The sequence below is a fragment of the Sus scrofa genome, chromosome 2 (genome assembly GCF_054392235.1).
Source record: "Sus scrofa isolate SSC_HxYL_T2T_F1_AM1 chromosome 2, Sscrofa_HxYL_maternal_Yorkshire_Landrace_v2.0, whole genome shotgun sequence".
Classification (NCBI taxonomy): Eukaryota; Metazoa; Chordata; class Mammalia; order Artiodactyla; family Suidae; genus Sus; species Sus scrofa.
In genome coordinates this window covers 108,402,000-108,423,762 of record NC_139384.1, presented here as the reverse complement: position 1 = coordinate 108,423,762, position 21,763 = coordinate 108,402,000, and the positions used below count along the sequence as shown (strand labels likewise).

The 21,763-nt window shown below is 36.5% G+C and overlaps 1 protein-coding gene across 6 annotated transcripts in view; it reads right to left on the bottom strand.

Moving 5' to 3' along the window:
• Window positions 1-21,763, bottom strand: part of ADGRV1 (adhesion G protein-coupled receptor V1) — a 536,680-nt gene that overhangs the window by 344,945 nt on the left and 169,972 nt on the right. For all 6 annotated transcript variants that reach the window (XM_085014024.1, XM_021085376.2, XM_085014023.1 and 3 more), the window contains 9 exons: window positions 20,840-20,986; window positions 18,087-18,342; window positions 16,399-16,601; window positions 14,583-14,759; window positions 14,040-14,222; window positions 11,969-12,148; window positions 8,247-8,411; window positions 2,257-2,374; window positions 705-828 (listed from right to left, as the gene is read on the bottom strand). In XM_085014024.1, coding sequence (XP_084870150.1) covers window positions 705-828; window positions 2,257-2,374; window positions 8,247-8,411; window positions 11,969-12,148; window positions 14,040-14,222; window positions 14,583-14,759; window positions 16,399-16,601; window positions 18,087-18,342; window positions 20,840-20,986 — 1,553 coding nt within the window. The remainder of the gene's footprint in view (window positions 1-704; window positions 829-2,256; window positions 2,375-8,246; window positions 8,412-11,968; window positions 12,149-14,039; window positions 14,223-14,582; window positions 14,760-16,398; window positions 16,602-18,086; window positions 18,343-20,839; window positions 20,987-21,763) is intronic.

Genomic DNA, 21,763 nt, shown 5'->3' with positions numbered 1-21,763 from the left:
GAATACTGGCAAAAGCTAAACTCAAAAAGTAGAAGGTTTAAAGAAACCAAAAAAAAGTGTGTATAGACATTTCACTTAATACACAAGGTATACCATATGAATGGCCTAAAGAATAGTAAACACTTCACACATGCAATGCTAATGGAAAAGCCACCAAAAAGAAGTTCTGAAACAAATTTAGCTACTTTATGGATTGTTGCTATCCCACTCCATGTGATAAATACTGTACTAAACAAAATTGTCTATGATCATACCGCTTTATATAAGAGACCCTAATGTTACAATACTTAGAATTATAAAATCTTTGACCCGGGTGAATTTTTAAGGAATGATTTTGTGGCTGAGACACACAAGCTCGTAGCGAAGAAGGGAAAACTCTTACATTACATGGTTAGTGACAGAAAATGGCAGAAAGCATAGATCTCTGATGTTATTCAAGGTGGTTTCCTCGGCATGAGTTGTGCACGTCATTTAAGAAACAGAAACCTCCTCATGATCTAACTTCAGGATAGGTTAGAATATACCTTTGGTTTTTAGCAAAAATGTGCTCTACTCTCCACAGGATTTACTAATAGATATTAAAAGACAATGCCTGAAGAATGTGTCTGTACTGAGAATAAGGTATTTGGGGCATAAAAATGTTAATTATGTAAATAAAACCTCAAAACCTTCACCCAGGCAAACCAAAATTATGAAGCCCTTACCTGATGAGAGCAGTACCATTGTATTTTGCTGAGGGTTCCCCAATGAGGATGTGCCTAGAAGACGGAGCTATTCCAACTTCGCCTGAGGCTCCCTTATCGCCCCGAATGATTATGGATGCGCTACCTAAGTTGAAGATATACATATACCACTTACATAGAAAAGACAGGTATTCACTTAGTATATGCCTGGCGATGTTCTAAGTGTTTTACATACACTAATCGTATGCATTTATCCTCGTGAAAATCATACAAGTTAGGTACTAATATTATTCCCATTTTACCAATGAAGACATTTAAGCACATAGAGGCATTGAAGACAGACACTAAGGCAAATGACTTGCCCAAGATCACATTTTAATGGAAGGAATGAAACACGATAGGATGAACTTCTTGAGAGCAAAAAAATGACATGTAACAGTAACTAAGCTCTCACAGCAAAGTTGTTGAGCCGTTTTTATGGCTATTATTAGTTATACCACGATGAAACCATTTTAGCACCCTTCATCCTTTCTCTCTCTAGATCTAAGAAACAAATTTTCACATGGACCACAGACAAATGAGAATTATGATGCTTGTTTCTGAAATTTCAAAATATCTAAGTAATTACTTTCTGATGAAAATAGCTATTATGTAGGCTAAAAGAGACAATACTTTAAGTTTTTTTGGTTTTTTTTTTTTGTCTTTTTGCCATTTCTTGAGCCGCTCCCGCGGCATATGGAGGTTCCCAAGCCAGGGGTCAAATCAGAGCTGTAGCCGCTGGCCTACACCAGAGCCACAGCAATGCAGGATCCTAGCAGCATCTGCAACCTACACCACGGCTCACGGCAACTGCCGGATCCTTAACCCACTGAGCAAGGCCAGGGATCGAACCCACAACCTCATGGTTCCTAGTCGGATTCGTTAACCACTGAGCCACAACAGGAACTCCTATTTTAAGTTTTGAAACAGTACAAAAGTAACATGTGATCACTCTAAGTATGTGTAAAAAACAGAGGTAACCAAAAACCATGATCAATCTTTCAAGTAAATAATTCCAAACATGTTTAGGACATGCACACAATAAAAATGGGATTATACTGAAAATGTTGTCACGAAGCCTGTTTTACTAACTTAACAGTTATCCATGTAGTTAAATGTTCTTAACTTTATGTAATTAAGGCTTTTTCTCCCACATTTTTTTGAATAGTTACATAGTATTCTGTTACATTTTACCTGTCTCCTAACAAAGGATCATTTAAGAAGCTTTCATATTTTACTTTACAAACATTGCTAAAATAAACACCTTTCTTTCAAAAAAAAAAAATCATTCAGCTAAGTAGTATGAAATCTTTGGCGTATGACCTTACCAAAATTAGGTACTATAACTTTTGCTTTTTAATGAAAGCAAAAGAGTCTTTAATTATCATACAAGTGGGAAATAACTTTATGCTTTAGCAAACATTTTAAGAAATATAAAGACTAATACTATCTGTCATTGTTACTACAGACGATTTGGTTACATTTTTTCTGAAAATCTACTCTTTAAATTTCCAAAAATGTCAGTTTCCTTTACCTCTTATTGGAGATATTTCTACCTCATCAACTGATAGCAGCTGAATTGTGAAACGTCTATCCTCCTCCAACACGGGGTCTTGAAGCGTGTGCAGTACAATGGTTTTCTGGGACTCCATCTGCATCAAATGAGAGGAGTCACACATTTTCCAAATTGACCAAAGTTAAATTCTGAATGGTCTCATTATTAGGATGGCATTTATGATCATAACCATTTTTTTAAGTGTGTTTTTTTTTGTCCCCTAGAGTTGTGGGTTTCTTCCAGAGTAAATTACTCTGTAAAAATTAGCTCTGAGCATAAATCCCATTAAAAATAGGAAAAAAAAGAGGGAAATTTTAACATGACTTTTAAATTTACTGAAAAAAATTTCAGCCATTGGAAGCTTAGCCACTCAGCCACTTAGAGTTAAATGGTCACAGCACACCGTAAATAGATCAGGCCATAAGTGTACTACTTACAAAGGTTATCATTCTACTACCCATTTTCACTCCTTGCCCTCTACCCACTCCTGCTTCCTTCCTATTCCTTCCATAGGTCTGATCTCAAGCACGTTCACTATTATTCCTTCCCCCTCTTAGACTTAGATCTGTAATTTCTGAGAACATATGTTAAATCTTCAGTGTAGACTGGAAGAGAAAGAATAAGGGAAAGCAAATATACAGAAGACAACCAGCTTAATGCATCTGGACATAACCATATACAGAAGACAACCAGCTTAATGCATCTGGACATAACCAAGACAGAAATTTTTATCTTAAATGATTTTGTATGCTGATTTAAAAAAAACTCCCATTTGTACCCCACACGTCATTGACTAATTTTCTACAGTTTGAATTCTGCTGCATATCACTCTTCCTGTACACCATAGTTCTGCAACTGCATCTTTTCTTTGAGATTTTTATTATTAAAAGCATTATTTTAATCTCTTCTCTCACACTATTTCCTCTTCATAGTTCCTTATTTCTTTTCTTTTTTTTTTTTTTTTTTTTTTTGTCGTCTTTTTGCTATTTCTTTGGGCCGCTCCCACAGCATATGGAGGTTCCCGGGCTAGGGGTCCAATCGGAGCTGTAGTCACCAGCCTATGCCAGAGACACAGCAACGCTGGATCCGAGCAGTGTCTGCAACCTACACCACAGCTCACGGCAACGCTGGATCGTTAACCCACTGAGCAAGGGCAGGGACCGAACCCGCAACCTCATGGTTCCTAGTCGGATTCATTAACCATTGCGCCACGACGGGAACTCCTTTTTTTTTTTTTTTTTTTCCTTATTTCTACGGTATAGTATCTGTACTTTAAAAAAAAATTCATAAGAGCATCTAGGAAAATATATACTTCCTTCCTCAGACCTTATTAAATGTACTCGTGGAAGATCTAGAATTCCCAGGATGCAACAAATCACTGTCATCCCTCTTATTCCCTGCACACCGTGAATTAGCAGCTTTGAACTGTGTGCTTGGCTACAGAGCCATCTGTTAGAATGGAGACACAGGTGTGTCAGAGCTGAGCATCCAAGGACAATAAAGCTGTTGTGCAGCTGAACGTGAAATGTACCAGGCTGGTAGGCAACGAACGAGATGGACAGGATCAAATCCAGATGATCCACACACTCACCCCTCCTGAGGCAGTACTCTGAACAAGGACGGCCTTATTCCCTGGGGGAAAAGATCGGACTGCCCTTTTGGTATGGATACCCTACTCAACACTAGAAAATCTTCCTATTCATCTGGGAAGTAGATCTAGCAATTAGAAATGAGTAACTGGGAAATTACTGCTCTTTATGACTATGGAAAATCTTTATTCCTTTAGAAAGAGCTCTATTTAATGCCAAGAAAATTATTCAGGCATGTACAGTACAATGATACATGAGGTAATATCAGAACCCTGGATTTCAAAGAAACCTTTCCTATGGAAAATCTTTACAGAAACTTCAAAGTAATTTCCAAAATCTTCTCATACCAAGTAAGAAGTATACAGAGGGCTAGGGCATGTTACCTAGCTGTTTCTTGAGCCACTGCATATCAGAACCTAAGAAATGAGTAGATGAAATATCTGTGACATCCAGCTGGAGTCATTAATTCCACTGGAGTAACCAACACTTCGAAAATGGTGGCAGAACATCTAAGTGGCAAATGGATTGCAAGAGTACATCACTAATTAATTTCTTAATTGCTCATTAGAAAACTGAAAGGAAAAAGTATTTGCTTCTGTATTGATGTTGAAAGCTCTGGTGAAAAGTCAACAGACTTTAAAAAAGTAGACTCTGATGATGTTTCATTGGGATTATTTTATTTTATTTTTATTTTTATTTTTTTTGTCTTTTTGCTATTTCTTTGGGCCGCTCCCACGGCATATAGAGGTTCCCAGGCTAGGGGCTGAATCGGAGCTGTAGCCACCGGCCTACGCCAGAGCCACAGCAACGCGGGATCCGAGCCGCGTCTGCAACCTACACCACAGCTCACGGCAACGCCGGATCGTTAACCCACTGAGCAAGGGCAGGGACCGAACCCGCAACCTCATGGATCCTAGTCGGATTCGTTAACCACTGCGCCACGACGGGAACTCCGGGATTATTTTATTTTTAAAGGTTTGGTCAGATTTCCTTTAGAGAACTACCTTGGGGACTTTGACTCTCTTATTTAATCTTTTTATTGTATTTTGTTTATAGAAATTCGTCTGCTTAGACTTTCTGTATCTATCATATACCTATTAGAGTCAGTTTCATAGATGTTTACAATTGTCTAGATTTGTACAAAGTAAACTAAAAATTTTATAATTTCTCTTTTAAAGGTTCTTTCTTGTTAGCTCTTATTTTGTGAGCTTATTTTCGTTGGCTTTTTAAAAAGCCACTCATCAGTTCTACTGTTTTTCTGGTTTTTAACTAATTTCCTTTTGCATTCATCTTTATTAATGTAGGAAAGACTCATGCAAACATGAAAGCAAAAACCATGAAAGACTGATAAATCTAGATACTCCAGTTTCTTCTCTTCTCTCCAGGACTGTTTGTCTAGCCCAGAGCCAAGATCATACTGCCTTCTTTACCTTTGCTACATTATTATCTTAAATTTATCAGAGAAGCCACTCTCTAGTCTTCTTTTTGAGTTTCTGACTCTTCTTTGTTTTTGGCTTTTCCATATGTATTTTAGAATAAGCCCGTCATTTCTCTTCCACCTCTCCAACCCTCCCTCCAGAAAAAGAGTTCAGAGTTTGATAAATACCACTTGACTCTGCTTAGACTGGACTCACAGTGAAACTCAGATTAAATGGACATGAAATGCTGCTTTTCCCCCAGCTTCTTTGGGTTATGAAAGCTGCCCATGGAGGAGAAAGCTACATAACACAGGAAACCAGCAAAGGTACATTCTGGAGTCAGGTGATACTAGAACCAAGGTCCTCATGGCTAGTGGTAATAGGACATAAAGAAATTCAACATTTAGGAGTTTCCATCATGGCTCCGGAGAAACGAAACTGACTAGTATCCATGAGGATGCAGGTTCGATCCCTGGCCTCTCTCAGTGGGTTAAGGATCTGGCGTTGCCATGGGCTGTGGGGCAGGTCACAGACATGGCTCAGAACTGGCATTGCTGTGGCTATGGTGTAGACCAGCGGCTACAGCTCTGATTGGACCCCTAGCTGGGAACTTCCATATGCAGCAGGTGCGGCCTGAAAGAAAGAAAGAAAGAAAGAAAGAAAGAAAGAAAGAAAGAAAGAAAGAAAGAAAGAAAGAAAGAAAGAAAGAAAGAAAGAAAGAAAATTTACAACTCTACAGGACCCTGGAAAGAGAAAGCATTCTAAGGAATCATAAAAACCAACTGCTTGGCCAAAGAGATCATAGTCCTCCTTCAAAGTTATACCCTGGAGGCTGGGACACATGTAGATGGACTGTACTGTGTTTTCCTTTCTTCAATTATTTATCTTGATTCAGTCTTTCGATTGGCAGAAACACTAATCTTTTTTTAGGGCCACACCCACAGCATATGGAAGCTCCCAGGCCAGGGGTCGAATTGGAGCTGAGGCTGCCAGCCTATGCCACAGCCACAGAAACATAGGACCGGAGCCATGTCTGTGACCTACACCACAGCTCACTACAACACCAGATCCTTGATTCACTGAGGCCAGGAATTGAACCACCTCTTCATGGATACTAGTCAGGTTCGTTTCTGCTGCGCTGCAAGGGGAACTCCAATTTAATCATTTTTTTCAAAGTGTATATGGATGTTAAAAATTCATCTTTGTAACAGATTGTCTTTCTGTTATTATGATATATGATAAATATTTTGACTCTGTACAGAGTTCTTTTTTTTTTCTTTTCTTTCTTTTTACGGCTGCACCTGCAGCATATGGAAATTCCCAGGCTAGAGGTCAAATGAGAACTGCAGCTGCTGGCCTAGCCCACAGCTTACAGCAAAGCCAGATCCTTAACCCACTGAGCTAAGCCAGGAATAGAACCCACATCCTTGGGGACACTGTGTTGTGTTTTTAATCTACTGAGCCACAAATGGAGCTCCATTACAGTGAATCATGTTTTTTTTAACATCTTATTTTATCCAGTGCAAAAGAGAAACATTTTTTGTCATTTTGTCATCCGTTTTTGCTTCATTTTTTTTTCTGTCACAATTATAACTATCTTTCATTATCCTTGAAATTAATCCCCCCAAGATAAACTTCATTGTGGATCTTTTAAATATTTTAGTCTGGGACTGGTGGAGTCATTCTGATCTAAAAATTGAACTGTTTTTGTCAACTCAGAGAAATCTTTATCCTAATAACATAAGGACCAACCTATTCTCTCCCCATAATATGCTTTTGAGAGATATGCCACTACCTCACCCATTCCCAGAAGAGCAAGATTTAAGTCTAGAAAGGAATCAGAGTCACCCATGCTGTGTGTAATGCTGAAGAATTAAAAGCCCCAAGGTGAGTATGGAGATTCAAATATATACTTTGTAAATCTTAGCCTTTAGGATATCTCACTCCTGTGTGGAGAAAGACACACAATTACTATTAGGTTTAATCACAGGATAGTGCCATTTTGCAGAGCAAACTGGTCAAACAGCTACAATTCCATATCGTTTGATCTAATAATTCCTGTGATAAGTCCACTTCTCAATCAACATGTAAACAGATAGTGGTAATACACAAAGGTGTGTTGAACTTGGCTTAACATCAGAAGAGAAGACTTTAGAGGGAAGGTGGTCAGCAGGATGAGAAAACAGCAACTGGATAAAAGAGTGCTATGAAACTACCCAGAATATTCTGGAATATTAGTAGATTGTTATTACTGAAGCACAAAGGACCATACTAAGCAATAAGAAAGAAGAGGAGACAGCTATAGCCAGGATTCCCTCCACGAGGCTTTGTGTACCATGTTGCAGAGCCTGAAGTACAATGAACCATTGGATCATTGATTTCTCTAATGAATATCATTTTAATGAGATACTCGTTATAGAAAGAGATCCCTAATCTGTGGCATGGATCATGTTAAGAAAAGGGAAAAGACTTGGGATGGGAATGTTAGTGAAAAGACCACCCAAAGAAAGATGATGGAGGCATGGATCATCACAATTATGACAGAGTCGGTGAACCAGAAAGGGTATTTAAAAGGGAAAGCTGACCAAACTCAGTTGTCAAATACACACAAGAGTTACAGAATGGGTGGAGATGGGAATAACACCTGGGTATCGGCTTGGTTGACTGCTTCTGCCCTCAACCAGGGAGGAAATATTGAGAGAAGCGTAGTTTTAATGGTGGGATGGAGGCAATGTCTGAACTAAGCTTGGTTTCAGAAATCTAGGGGTGTGGGTGTGTGTGTGCATGTGCATGTGTCTGCGCGTGTGTGTGTGTGGTGTTAATGACTTTTCCCCACAGTGCATATGATTTCAAAAATGTCCAGAGATAGTGAAAACTGTCATATGCATTCATAAGCAATATTATGGAAAAGAAAATCAAACAAATTAGAGAAAAACTACAGGAGTCTTGGTGATGATTATACCTCATCAAAGTGAAGTGTTCCATTCAAAGGACTGAGATCATCTTTGGCCATCTCATCTATGGTCCACTGAAGTCGGACGGCTCCTTTTCCTCCTGGGGACCGGACAACTGTCAATGTCACATATGAATCAGGGTCATCAGACAAAAGGGATTCATCCACCATCACCTGAAAAAAAGAAAATCCAGTAAGGTTTAAAAAAGAGAGAAAGAGAGAGAGAAGGAGCAGGACAAACAGAATCTCATTTCTATTCACAGTAACTGCAATTTTTGAATTTAGAACTATTCATGGCATGTTACAATCATGTGGCAATGAAAAAAAAAAAAAAGTTTCACCAAATCCCACTCCCTTTTTGTTCTAGACACTTCAGCTCCTTGGCATTTCCTAGCCTCTTCTGCAATTAGGTGGATCTTGTGACTGAATTCTGGCCAAAGGAATAGAAGCAGAAGTGAGGTATGCTAATCATAGTCTGACCATCACCTTCCCACACAATCTCCCACATTCTCTCTTTCTCCATTTGCTGGAGATTAGGGAAGAACAGCGTTACAGATGGAGAGAGTCTGGCGCCTGAGATGCCAGTTGGAGAAGAGGTGTCCTTAAGACCCCCCACTAGGGACAGTGATGTAGAAATAAAGTCTTATTATATTAAGGAACTGAGAATTGGGGGCTCTTTTTATGGCAGTCAGGCTTCCCACACAATAAAGACCTAAACTGCGCTCTGAATTTATTTGCAGTTTGACAACTTCAATAAGTTCAATTTTAAAAAAAGACTTTATTAACCTGACATAAAGAGAGAAGGAAATTCAGTATGTTAACTTACCTGTGCTAATTATTTTTTACACAAAATCCTTAGTAAAAGATTTGGTTCAACTGAACTGCATTTATTAATGTGGTGAAGCAAAGTCCAAACTGAGCCTATACTATGGACTTGCTATGTAAATACAAAAATATAACACAATGCTCTCCATTTTCAAGAAAAACGCTTAATGAGCATATAATTCAACCTTATTTGTTATTCCCCTTTCATTAGATTTTTGCATTAGTGTCAAGAATAGAGATTTGAAGCCAACTGATACTTATTGAGCTTCTATTTTGTCAGGTCTTGCACATATTTTACCTTATTTAAACTTCACAAAAATTGTAAGAAATCTGAGGGCCACAGACATACATATATTTGGAGGAAAAGGAGCTTGGAATATAGTTCAGATGTTTAGACTCCACACCCAGAGCTACTCATATCACTTCTCAGAGGCCAGAAATGTTAAACAAGAAAAAAGGAAAGTCAAAAAAAAAAAAATCTACTATGAACAAAATGCATATATAAGTCCTTTTTGTTTCCACAGATAATAACATTCTAGTTTCAGTTTCACAAATTTTTCCACAAATTTCTGCTATTTCCATTGTTTTGGTAAACTCAGCACATTGCCCTGCGAGCAGCTTATTAATTTTGACAGATTAATACCAATAATCTTTTCTCAGTGTTCTTCAGTTCTCCATCTAATCTGTATCGCCCAAAAAATGCTAACAGAATGTTCACTCCGTGCATAATAATATGTATCTTCGATATATGTTAAAAGACTAACTCCATATTATCAAGAGCCTTTGGCATAAGAAAGATAGGATACAAGCAAAACAGCCACAAAGGGATAAACAACAAGCTACTACTAATACTACCGACAATTAAAATAGCAATTGACACCCACTGAGTGTAAAGTCCAGTTATATGTGCTTTACATATATCACCTCACTTACTCCTCACAATAAGGGTTATAAGAAATAACACAGTAGGGTTTGGGTGACTGTAAGACAAACTGGAAATCTGAGGCTATTACAATAAGACAGTAGCTCCCAGACCAAGGGTGCACAAGAGTTTTTGCGATACAGTTTATGATAGCAGTTAAAATGAATACACAAAAATTATTTATGAATAGTTTAACTTCATTTTCTCAAAAAGTGATAGAAAATTGTAAATATGCTGTCCAAAGGCTAAGTCCAAAAGTGTGACAAAGTTAACAGCAAAAATATTATTGTAAGGTTTCATCAATCGAACATGAAACTTTTAATCTCAGAAGCTAATACAGAATATACTTTTAATATATTTAATATATTTTATGAAAATAAATTACATATTCATGTATATTAAAATATTTCTTTGCTTATATGTAAAGAAAGCAGGCCTGGATGGAAATACAAAATTCTAATGATATCTATCTCAGAGGAATAATACAACAGGTTCTTTTACTTTAATATGTTTTTTAATTTCCTAGACCATTTAGGTTGCCTGGGAAATATTCACAGCTATTCTTTGTGAATCTATCACTCTTTACCAACAGTTACTTCTGCTCATTCCTTTCTCAGGGGAGAAAAAGAGTATCATTAGGCTACAGCAGTGAAAGTGTTCTGTCCCTTTCAGTGTTTTCACTTTCTTATGAAGTTGAAATTTCAATGATCAAATCATTGGGCAATTATTAGGGTTTCCCTGAATCTCGGATCATTGGAGTTCCCGTCATGGCTAGTGGTTAACAAACCTGACTAGTATCCGTGAGGACGCAGGTTTGACCCCTGGCCTTGCTTAGTGGATTAAGGATCTGGTGTTGCTGTGATCTGTGGTGTAGGTCACAGACGTGGCTCAGATCCTGCGCTGCTGTGGCTGAGGCGTAGGCCAGCAGCTACAGCTCCAATTTGACCCCTAGCCTGTGAAACTCCATATGCTATCGGAGCATCCCTAAAAAGAAAAAAGACAAAAATTAAGTAATTAATTGATTTTGGAGCATCTAAGCAGGCCAGCCCTGACAGGCAAGTTGTAGGTCTAGCCTTGTATCTACAGAACAGTAAAGACAATGGGCATTAGAATAATTTGCTATTATTCTAAGTGATCTATGATGAATTACCGATTATCTATAAGTGATTAAATAAATGGAATGGTGACATAGGAGTCAGAGGAATTGTTATGTATATCAAAACTATCTAAAGATTTGTACGATTTTTGTCATCTTGGAATTTCCTTTGAAAGGTAAAGTCATAATAATCATGACACGATCATTATGCCACAATAATTATGATATACTTTCTAGCATTGCATTTTATATTTAAGGTGTACAGAGATAATTTAGTACTAGTCACCAAATCTGACTACACAAATGATTAAGCTTTTTTTTATCCATCAGGGGTTAAACCAATAGTAATGGGGGTCATTCTTCAGGTCCTGGAAGTAAGCAGCCAATGAGAAGCAAGAAGGGAGAGAAATAAGAAATAGGGAAAAACACATGAGCTGGGATGACTCGGGTATTTTGTTCAGTATAAATCATGAGAGAAGACCTGAAAGGTGGATAATATAAATCCTTTTCCAGCTAAATCCATCTTGGGGTGTAAAACCAGAATATAACAGAATCTTGGTTTATAATCAGGATAGTCGCCTGGCAGCAGAGCAGGCAGAGAACAGAGAGTATAGACAAAAGGACCTCTGGATCTGTTATTCCCAATAACAGAAGTATGTTCCACTTTGCAAATGCCTGATGTTAAGAGCTCTCATTACAATCAACCTGTGTGCATAGGTTAGAGGACTGGCCTCTAATTCAACAGCCAACCCAAAAGAGCCTTGAGAAAAGAATCGTAAGTGAAGAGCAATGAAGAATTTTGAAAAAAAGAAAAATACCTTTCACTACAAATTACATGAAAAATTAGCCTAGGGGAAGGCACCCCCCTCCCTGATATATGTCACTTACACTCTCTTCTTCAAATCCAAATACTCCGAATGGAGAATCATTCTGTGGAATAACAACAGTTACCACAACATCATCGCCAAGCCTGCCTCCTCCAGCCACCTTGATTAAGGAGATACTGAACATCTCCATGAGTTCAAATTCAGCATCATCAATTATGGTAATTTCTATCATTGCACTAACCTGTAAAAGAAGGAAAAGAGGGAGGGGGAAAGAAGGAAGAAGGGCAGGAGAGAGGCAGGGAGGGCATAATGTAATAGCAAGTTTTGATCACGTACATCTTAACTCTTTAGCTTGAACTTAGAAACACAATGCCAAAGAAAATAAAGCAGAAATTTTTGCCTGTTATGCTCAGAATACTATTGTAAAGTCATATGTATTTATAGCATTTCAAAATTTTTCAGCCTATTGTTTCCAAGATAAAGGAAATTTTATATGTGATAAAATAGAGCATTATTTATAGATTTTTTTAAATGAAGGCTTATTCTTGAACAAAAATATTTAAAATGTCATGAAGGCTCTAATAATCATTGCACATAAATTTTAGTATATTTAGTACCAATAAAGTATAATATAAAACAGTACCAAATAAATTATTACTGTCTTCAGCATTTAGAATAAATCCCTTTGGTTTCAAATTATTGTTCTTACAGTATAAGGAAAAAGACAGGCATGAAGAAAACCCAAATTTCCTGTTAAGAGAAGTTTATGGTAAGGATTTCATTCATTTTTCTGGGCCTGTGTTAAAAGTTTCTATAACTTAAGAAACTTACTTTATAAATAAGTAAAACTTGGTCCAGCTCGTGATTTCACTACTGAAATCATAAAAATAGCCTAGCTGTACCTCCATATTTAACTCTTCTGTAGCCCAGAAGTAAACGACATAGACATTTATCAAAAAATGAAGTTTTCCTAACTACCTAAATTCACTTTTAATTTAATAACAGAGAAAAGTAAGAAATCTGGACATCACATGCAGAAAAACAAAACCTGAACAAAATCAAATGCTAAAGTGTTAGCTTATTAAAATGTCTGCACCTCAAATTCTGTAGACTACAGAATTCTTTCCCTAGAGAATATTAAATTTAAGAATAATGATGCTTTTAAGGATGCTGATAAGTGATGTGACTTTAACTTCATGAAATGAATAAAGTGCTGGTGATATTACTAAAGTTGGAAGGCTACTTCAATGAAAAATCAATTTATTTCTTTCTACTTTTAATATAAGTAGGAAATGTTTTAAAGTTCTAAATGTGTTAAAAACTCATGACTTCGCATTTTAACAACAGACTTTTATGCGTGGGAAAATTTAGATCTGCACGCTTATCTTTTAGCAGCATTTACGATCCCCCTAAGGGCAACTAATCAGTTGATACACACTATGCAAATCTGTGTAAGCAAAATCAGACTGCATGGTAACAGAAACTGCTATTTGAAGTTACCAGCATTTTCATGGGTGTTCACATGCTTTTTCTACTTACTAATTTAAAGATTCATGAAAACACATTATTCTTACATATTGCAAAATACTCAGTTCCCAAATTTACAGTTCTTACAACTCAATTTTTAAGACTGGGTGGTCCAAATCTAGAATACTGCTTTTCAGTTTTTTACCAATTTTAACTACTTTATTCCTTTTCTATCATTTTAGCCTTTTTTTGGATAGTAGTAATAAATGCACATACTGTTAGTGTAAATCCTAAATATCTGTATTTATAAGCATTAAGAAATAAATAGAATAAAAGAACCTAAAATTCACAGGAATAGTCTATAGTTCATCAGGCAGGTTGCTATATATTCTTGGGCACCTCTAAGCCCAATATTATCCTCTTATAATTTCAATTTAAAATAGAATAAGGTGGGGAAGTTCAGAAAAGGAGGGATTCTTGCTTATTTGTGTTCTCTTCCTGTATCCATTAATACATTATACATTAACTAACAACATTTCTGTTTGCCTGGCATGGAAATTTAAAGTATAATATATTAGTAATCACTACTGCATATTCACTTGGTAGATGTGTATAAAATGTCTGAAATACAACCAAAAACGTTCACTTATCCAGGAGTAGCATACTTGTCTTTCTGCAAATTCAAGAATCCCGTGAGATGGCGTCAAGTCTTTCAGGTCAGCACTGTCCAGTGTTGCTTTCCAATAAACCTTTACTGTCCCAAAGCTTCCAGCCAGCCGGATCACAGGAACCTGAAGAATGTTCAGAGGTGGAGGCACCTCATGGGCAGTAATAACTCCACCAACATCCTTTAAGTAAAGAATATAAGTTAAGAATCAAAACAAAAGTAACTCTTAAGTCATCCCTTTTTAAATATATTATTTCTGTGTATAGTTCTTATACTTCACTCTTCAATGTAGAAATCAATAGTTGCACATAAGTCTACATAATAGGTCTTCAGAACTCTTAGAGTGACGTGTAAATAAACTTGCTTAGTCCTCTGGTCTCGCTCAAAGAGAACTACGAGTTAGTCCATAACATAAATTTTAAGACAGATCTTTATAAATAGCTACGAGAGAAGTCAATTCATTTTCAGAAAATACAGACAGTGGCCCAATCAGCAAGTACAAGCTCTTGTATGACTATAAATATGTAAAAGTTCATCTCACTCTGGTAACATGAAAGTTAAAAATTCCTCTGGGATCATCATTTTCTTCAATTATTATCTCAACCATTTCCATCCCAGGCCTCTGCACACGTGGCTGTTCTGCAGAGAGGTCAGAGTTCACCAAGTACACCTCAGTGATGTTGACAATAAACCCTTCCTCCAGCTCAGGAGCATCATCCTAGGGGTGAGAACCAGGGAAGGGAGAGAAAGAGGGTTTTTTTTAATATATTGAATTCTCATTGGAAATACACTATTTTTCAGTAAAGAATGTCCAAGGGGAACGGGCAGCTCTATTACACATATAAAAAAAAGTTCCTTTTTATGTTTTAATACACTCTCACTGACAACTTCAGAATCTTAGAGAATAGTCAGGTTTATCACTGATGTTTCAATGGAAACTATATACTCATGAGCAAGTGAAATAATTTTTAAAACTCCATCCTAGGAGTTCCCTCTGTGGCCCAGCAGAACCTGACTAGTAACCATGAGGACAGGGGTTTGATCCCCTGGCATTGCCATGAGCTGTGGTGTAGGCCACAGATATGGCTCAGATATGGCACTGCTGTGCCGTAGGCCAGCAGCTGTAACTCTGTTTTGACTCTACCCCCTTTGACTTCCATATGTGCTGGGTGCAGTCCTAAAAAAACCAAAAAAAACCCCAAAACTATCCTACAATTTTGACCACATCCTACTGAATATGTTTTACATATGTAATATTCCCTAAATTTAGGAGAAACTGGTATACACATCTTAAACGTGAAAGCTCTAGATTTGTAAATCTAACTATAATCCTATATTTTACTTTTTAAAAACTGTTACTTTATTTTTCAGTAAGTAGTAAAAATTCTCAACAGATAAAAAGAATACCTAAGAGTTCTCTCTGTGGCACAAAGGGATTGGCAGGGTCTCTGTATGCCAGGACACAGGTTCAATCCCACCCCAGCACAGTGGGTTAAAATGATCCAGCATGGCCACAGCTGTGACATAGGTTGCAACTGCAGTTCAGATCTGATCCCTAGCCTTGGAACTCTGTATGTTGCCAGGAGGCCAAAAACAAAAAAAAAAAAAACAAAAAAGAATACCTAATGAAAAGGGAAGGGAACTTCTGTTCTGCCCCATCCCTCATACCTTTCCAGAATGTCCTCTTCATAAGCCACTATTACCTAATACCAGTAATACTGCGATTAGTAACATTAATATTATTATATAATATTTATTTGATGGTATGATTATAATTAACATTATATATAGTACTATAATATATAAATGTAACTTTGTATTACATATTTTGATAATACTATTAACCAATTTGTTTCTTGTTCATCATTACAGATGTATATACACATTCTCTTAGACACATAAAAGAAACAGAGCAAGTGAGAGCACTAAAAATAGATCTAATCTTAACTCAAGGAGTTGTAGCTTGAAATGAAACTGCTGCCCCACGAAACCAGTAACAAAAACAACCAGATTGAGTTGGGAATTTTATTCATTCAGTCACTAGTGGAAAGCAACAAACCAACAGAATAGAGGATCCAACCAGATAGGTAATTAATCTAAATTCAATGCTATGAAGTTCATTCAAACAATATTTCAGTTCAAAAATAAATGCAAATGATTAATATACTTATTTTTATCTTTCAGTTATAAAATATTCATTCACTATGCATTAGCGTGAGTGGGAACATTAGAGTACTTACATCTTTACATTTAAAGAGCATCCTTTTTAAAGATTTTTATCTTTAAGAACATCACATTTTTATCTTTAAGAGCATTTTCCTTTATTTTACATCATATTCATTAGAGCCTAGACTCACCGGCAAAATGGCAACCTTGACATAAGTTTCTTTTACGTTTTCTTTCATTATTACCATTGTTTCTTGTAGCACATAATCATCATTCTCAGTAGCTTGATTATTGATGTGCAGTAAGAAGTTGGGATTAGCTACCAACTGAATGGCTATGTCTCCCAGTAGTCCTTTATCTCGAACAATTTTTAACTGAAGAGCGGTGATGTTCTCTGAGAGACAGACATGCCTCAAGTAAGTAAGTTTTTCTACTTGCCATTGACGCTGTTCCAAGCACTTAGGGTACAATGTTCTGCATTATTCCTTTTGGATGGGTAAGGAAACAGAGGTAAAGCAAAAACAAGGTATACTCCCCCAAGGAGTATTTTGTGCTTTATCTGCCTGTCTCCAAAGTTGTGCTGAGAATCACCTTACACTGCTATTATTACATCTCAACTCTAAACCCTCATTTCTGCTTCTCTAATTCACTCTCCTATATTGCAAATGTCATGCACTTTAACAGAAATTGCTTAGGAACGTGCATACCTGCAGGCTAAGCAGAGGTAGTAATTATAAATGCTAAGAAGATTCTTCGAAATGAAAAATTAAACATAGTCACCACTGAATTACCTAATCATTGGCAGAAGAATAATTTCATTCTTATAGTAAGGTGGCTTTCTAAAAGCTCAAAGTATTTCACAGCACCTATTTTTAATTTTATTTCTTAGATGTTTAAAATTGAATTTGCCATACAAATGGAAAAAATACTTGTCAATCTTCCCTACCAGTCTCTGGGTTTCTAATGACCAAATGTTGTGCCTTTGTTTCCAGAACAAATAGCGCAATTTCTGGTACTTACTAGGGGCTTCAAAAGTGATTGGTGAATGGATAAATGAACAGATCATTTTATTTTAAGACTACTATTTCTGATCCCATATATACAGATATATAAAGACCCAAATGCATAATTATACTTCCCTTTTTTCCATCAGCTATTATAAATGAAAGGTCCTTGAAAGATAGGCATATTCCTATCTGAAATTTTTAGAGCCCTTACATAGCATATCCTTAATACATAAATACTACATATAACCTTTTATTCAAATAAGTCAAATGACCTTTATCTATAAAAATATATTTATTCCATAGTTAAGAATATTTATGCCAAGAAGCCAATACTAACTCCAAGGAAATAGGGAAGTAGGGGCTTATTGCTTACACTTCACAGAAAGAACTATTATTTTAATTACTGCTTTTACTGGATTTATACTGGGTTTAATAATTAACACCTTGAGTACCATATGCATTTTTCTATGTTGCTCATTGTTTCCTATAACTACTGAAAATCTATAGAGGGGGAAATCTGGTAGGGAAAGAACAAACAAATTTTAAGAACAGAAAAAAATAAATGAAATTTTTTAAAATTTTTGAAAAAGAGAAAGTAAAATAAAACCCAGACATTTCACTACAATGCTTTACTAAAATATTAAAATTTCTATTATGACAGTAATGTCTCAAAAAGAAGTATTTCATGCTGCATTATCACTGACTGATGACAGGATGATAAAACTTAATAAAGACAAAAAGTAAAAAGGATTAAATATGGCTTGTCAAACTGAAAAATATCAGATAAAAAGAAATTTACATCCCTAGTAACTATTAGAATTGGATTATCCAATAAAACTCACTAGAACATAAAAATATTTAATAAGATTTACCTTTAGGCTCTGCTACTCTAATGAAGAGAGACTCAGCATGCCAGCCCACCAAGCCATAGGGTGAGTCACTGGGCAGAGTGGTGATCACAGACTTTTTTCTTTTCTGATCAATAGTTGCACCTTTTGATGGGTCCTCAACCCCTTCTGTGATAATACGGATGAGTGTTACAATCACCATCTCTGATAACTCCGGCAGGTCATCAGCAAGAATAGTCAGAGTAATTGTAGACAGCGCCTGGCCTTCAGAAAACGAAATCTAAAATTTTAAGAAGATTTTATTTATTTTCTATTTATCACTGTACAGTAATAATGTCAAAATGTTGGGTTATCTTTTAATACTGATTGTCTTAAATACATTTAGGCAACATAGTATGATCCTATAAACCAATCAAATGCCTTTCATAAGATAAGTGGAAGAATGTTAGGAAAAAGAAAAAGTAAAACACTGCTGACACTTAAGCTAATGAAACATGTAGCCTGAAGCCTACAGTCTACTAAAATATTGAATACATACCCTCTGCCTAGGAATCGAAATCCTAGCACCATATACAAAAATCATAAAGGAAGATGGTATATAGCTTAAACATTTTTCTCTACAAAATTTCTGCTAGAGTTACTATTTTTCTTGCCTAAATTCTGAATAGAAGTATTATTTCATAATGAATCAATCAAAACAGAAGTAGAAAGGGAAAGACAGGCACAGATACAAATCAAAGCATTTCTCTCCTCCTTAGTGTCTCTACTGTTAGAAGGGGGAAATCCGAACTTGCTAAAATTCATCTGGGGAGTTCCTGTCGTGGCGCAGCAGAAATGAATCCACCTAGTAACCATGAGGTTGTGGGTTCAATCCCTGGCCTTGCTCAGTGGGTTAAGGATCCAGCATTGCCGTGAGCTGTGGTATAGGTCACAGACGCGGCTTGGATCTTGAGTTGCTGTGGTTGTGGTGTAGGCCAGACCCTTAGCCTGGGATCCTCAGTATGACATGGGTGTGGCCCTAAAAAGCAAAAACAACAACTACAAGCCATCTGAAGTCCTTCCTGATGGGGCTTCTGTCTGCTTCTTAAATAACACTTCCTCTTGTTCCCCATCTCCAGCAACATGGCTATGAGCTGCTTACAACTACTTAAACTAGTTTACAGGCCTATTTTGCTGCCATTCATCTTTCCACCTAGAGAAGGCACTTGAGGATATAAATTTAAGAGCTTTATTATTAAAATCAGGAGTCAGAAAACTACCGCCCTTTGGTCAAATGCAGTTTTTAATATGTAAAGTTTTATTGGAACACAGCCAAGCTCATTCGATAACACATTGTCTATTGCTGCCATTGTGCTGCGAAGACAAAGGTGATAGCTGGGACAGAGACCATACAGACCTCAATATCTAAAATATTTATTATCTGGCCCTTTACAGAATTTAATGACTTTTGGATAAAATAATTAATTCATCCAAAGTAGTCTACACTTAAGATATTATTATGCATTTAAATTAGAAGTAATTTTTATCATGCTTATATAAGAATATTAATTGGGGAAATATAATTGGGGAAACATAGAACACAAGAGATATAACTTAAGAGTGCTGGTAGCTTGAATAAGTAAATATTCAATGCAATAAAATTTGCCATAATATTCTTACCACACTGAAGCTCCAGTCACATTTCAAATGATACAGAAACCTAGAAATGATAAACTATAACATACACCTGACTTTTGTACAGAAAATTCCATGAGGAGCCTTTCGAAACACTCCTCAGAGAAGCATTTGGGCAAAATACAAAGATTATTATATGAAACTTAAGACAAGTCAAGGAGACAACCCATCTTCCATTTAGGAACAAATGGCTCCTTGAACACCCTCTCTGTAAGTCATCTACTTCTTTGGCGCACTGTGAGTCCATTCTTGAACCTGTGGCACAACTGTCTACTATCTCCCCACAGTAGCTAATATGATCCTCTGCCCAGGCCCCTTCTTGGGGTTGATGCATCCATCCCACAGCTGCTGGGAATAACCAGCTTCTGTATTTCTCACTGGGAACTGCCCTCAGCTGCAGCAAATTATTTCGCCCAAGGTTATGCCCCAACCCAAAGGTGACCTTGGGGTAGGATACAGGATACAGGGATGCAACATCACAGTCCCCTCACCCCAATGGGAAAAAACCCCAAAGGACCAACTCAGCTCCAGGACGTCCTCATAAACTCAACCTTTGGGGCCACTGTCTGGGGATCAACTTCTCCCTCTGCTCACGCTTGCCTTCCTCACTTCCTTATAGATCTCCTTCCTAGTAAGCTTTCTGCCCACAACTCTCAATTTCAGAGTCTGCTTATAGGAAACTTAATCTACATCACTCAGAAACTCTGGTCTACCTTTCCAAATGTCTGGCTATTGTGCATGAACTTGTTGCCTATTTACTGCTTCTATTCTACCCCAAATCTTGAAACTACATTTCCAGCCCTCACTGGATTGGTTTTACCTTTCTGACAGTATAATACATGCATAATTTGGCCAACCAGCGTGCTGAATCTCAAAAGGGATGACATTTTTACAGGTATTTTTGGTATTATAGGGGAAAAAAAAGAAGAATCACAGCAACAAAACTAACATTAACTCTTATCCCTCTCTATGGTGATTAGCTGGAATCCAGTGCTGACAGGGTCAAACTCAAACATTTCCTCCATAAGGCAGGGTTTGTTCTCATGCATCAATAGTAACCATAATTTAAAACTGACTCTCCTATAATTCTGTAAATTACATACCACTCCTGAGGTAGGAAATATATCACTAATACTTCCATCAGCTTCCCAGGCTACAGTTATTCGACCATATGTTCCTTTTAAGCGTTCAACATTCAAGGTTACTAGGCTGTCTTGCTCCATTTCTTCTACTTGCTTATATAATGAACTCTGAAAAATACATAGGAAGTCAAGAGGTGTTTTGTGAAATTACCTAAGCAGACTTTTATTTCATGATATGATGTATTTATAAACATCGCAGTACTAAACAACATGATATATTAAGTATAAAATATATTTACAGAACAGTAATACAGGATGACCACACTTTTATTTTAAAAATATGCATCTGTGGATAAGTAAAAGGCTGAGTTAAAGTAAATGAAAATATTGTTATAGGATTTCTTTTCCAGATGCCATATTTTTCAAATTTTCTTCAATACACATATATTATTTTTATACTCACAAAGCATATACATTTTTTGTTTTCAGTTCTTGTTTTTATATTTTCTGAATTTTATTTATTTTTATACATATAGGAAACAGTAGAATATTACAGTAAATATCCAAATATTTAATTCCTAGATTCAACATATCATTTATATCTTAACGATGTATTTTAAAGTTAGAGATATGTGATAAATTCATTCTGTTAATTATATACCCACATATAGATGCTATTATTGTCATCTAGAGTATTTTTTCTTTTTCATTTCTTGAAGTTTTATTGAAGTATAGTTAGTTTACAATGTTGTGATAATTTTTGCTGTCCAACAAAGTGATTCAGTTATATACACATCCATTCTTTTTCAAATTCTGTTCCCATACAGGTTATCACAGAATACTGGATAGAGTCCCTCTGCTATTCAGTAGGTCATGCACATTTTTAAAAGAAGTATATAGAATACGTAAATAGCTTGCAGAACAGAGAGTGAGGGGAACAGAGAA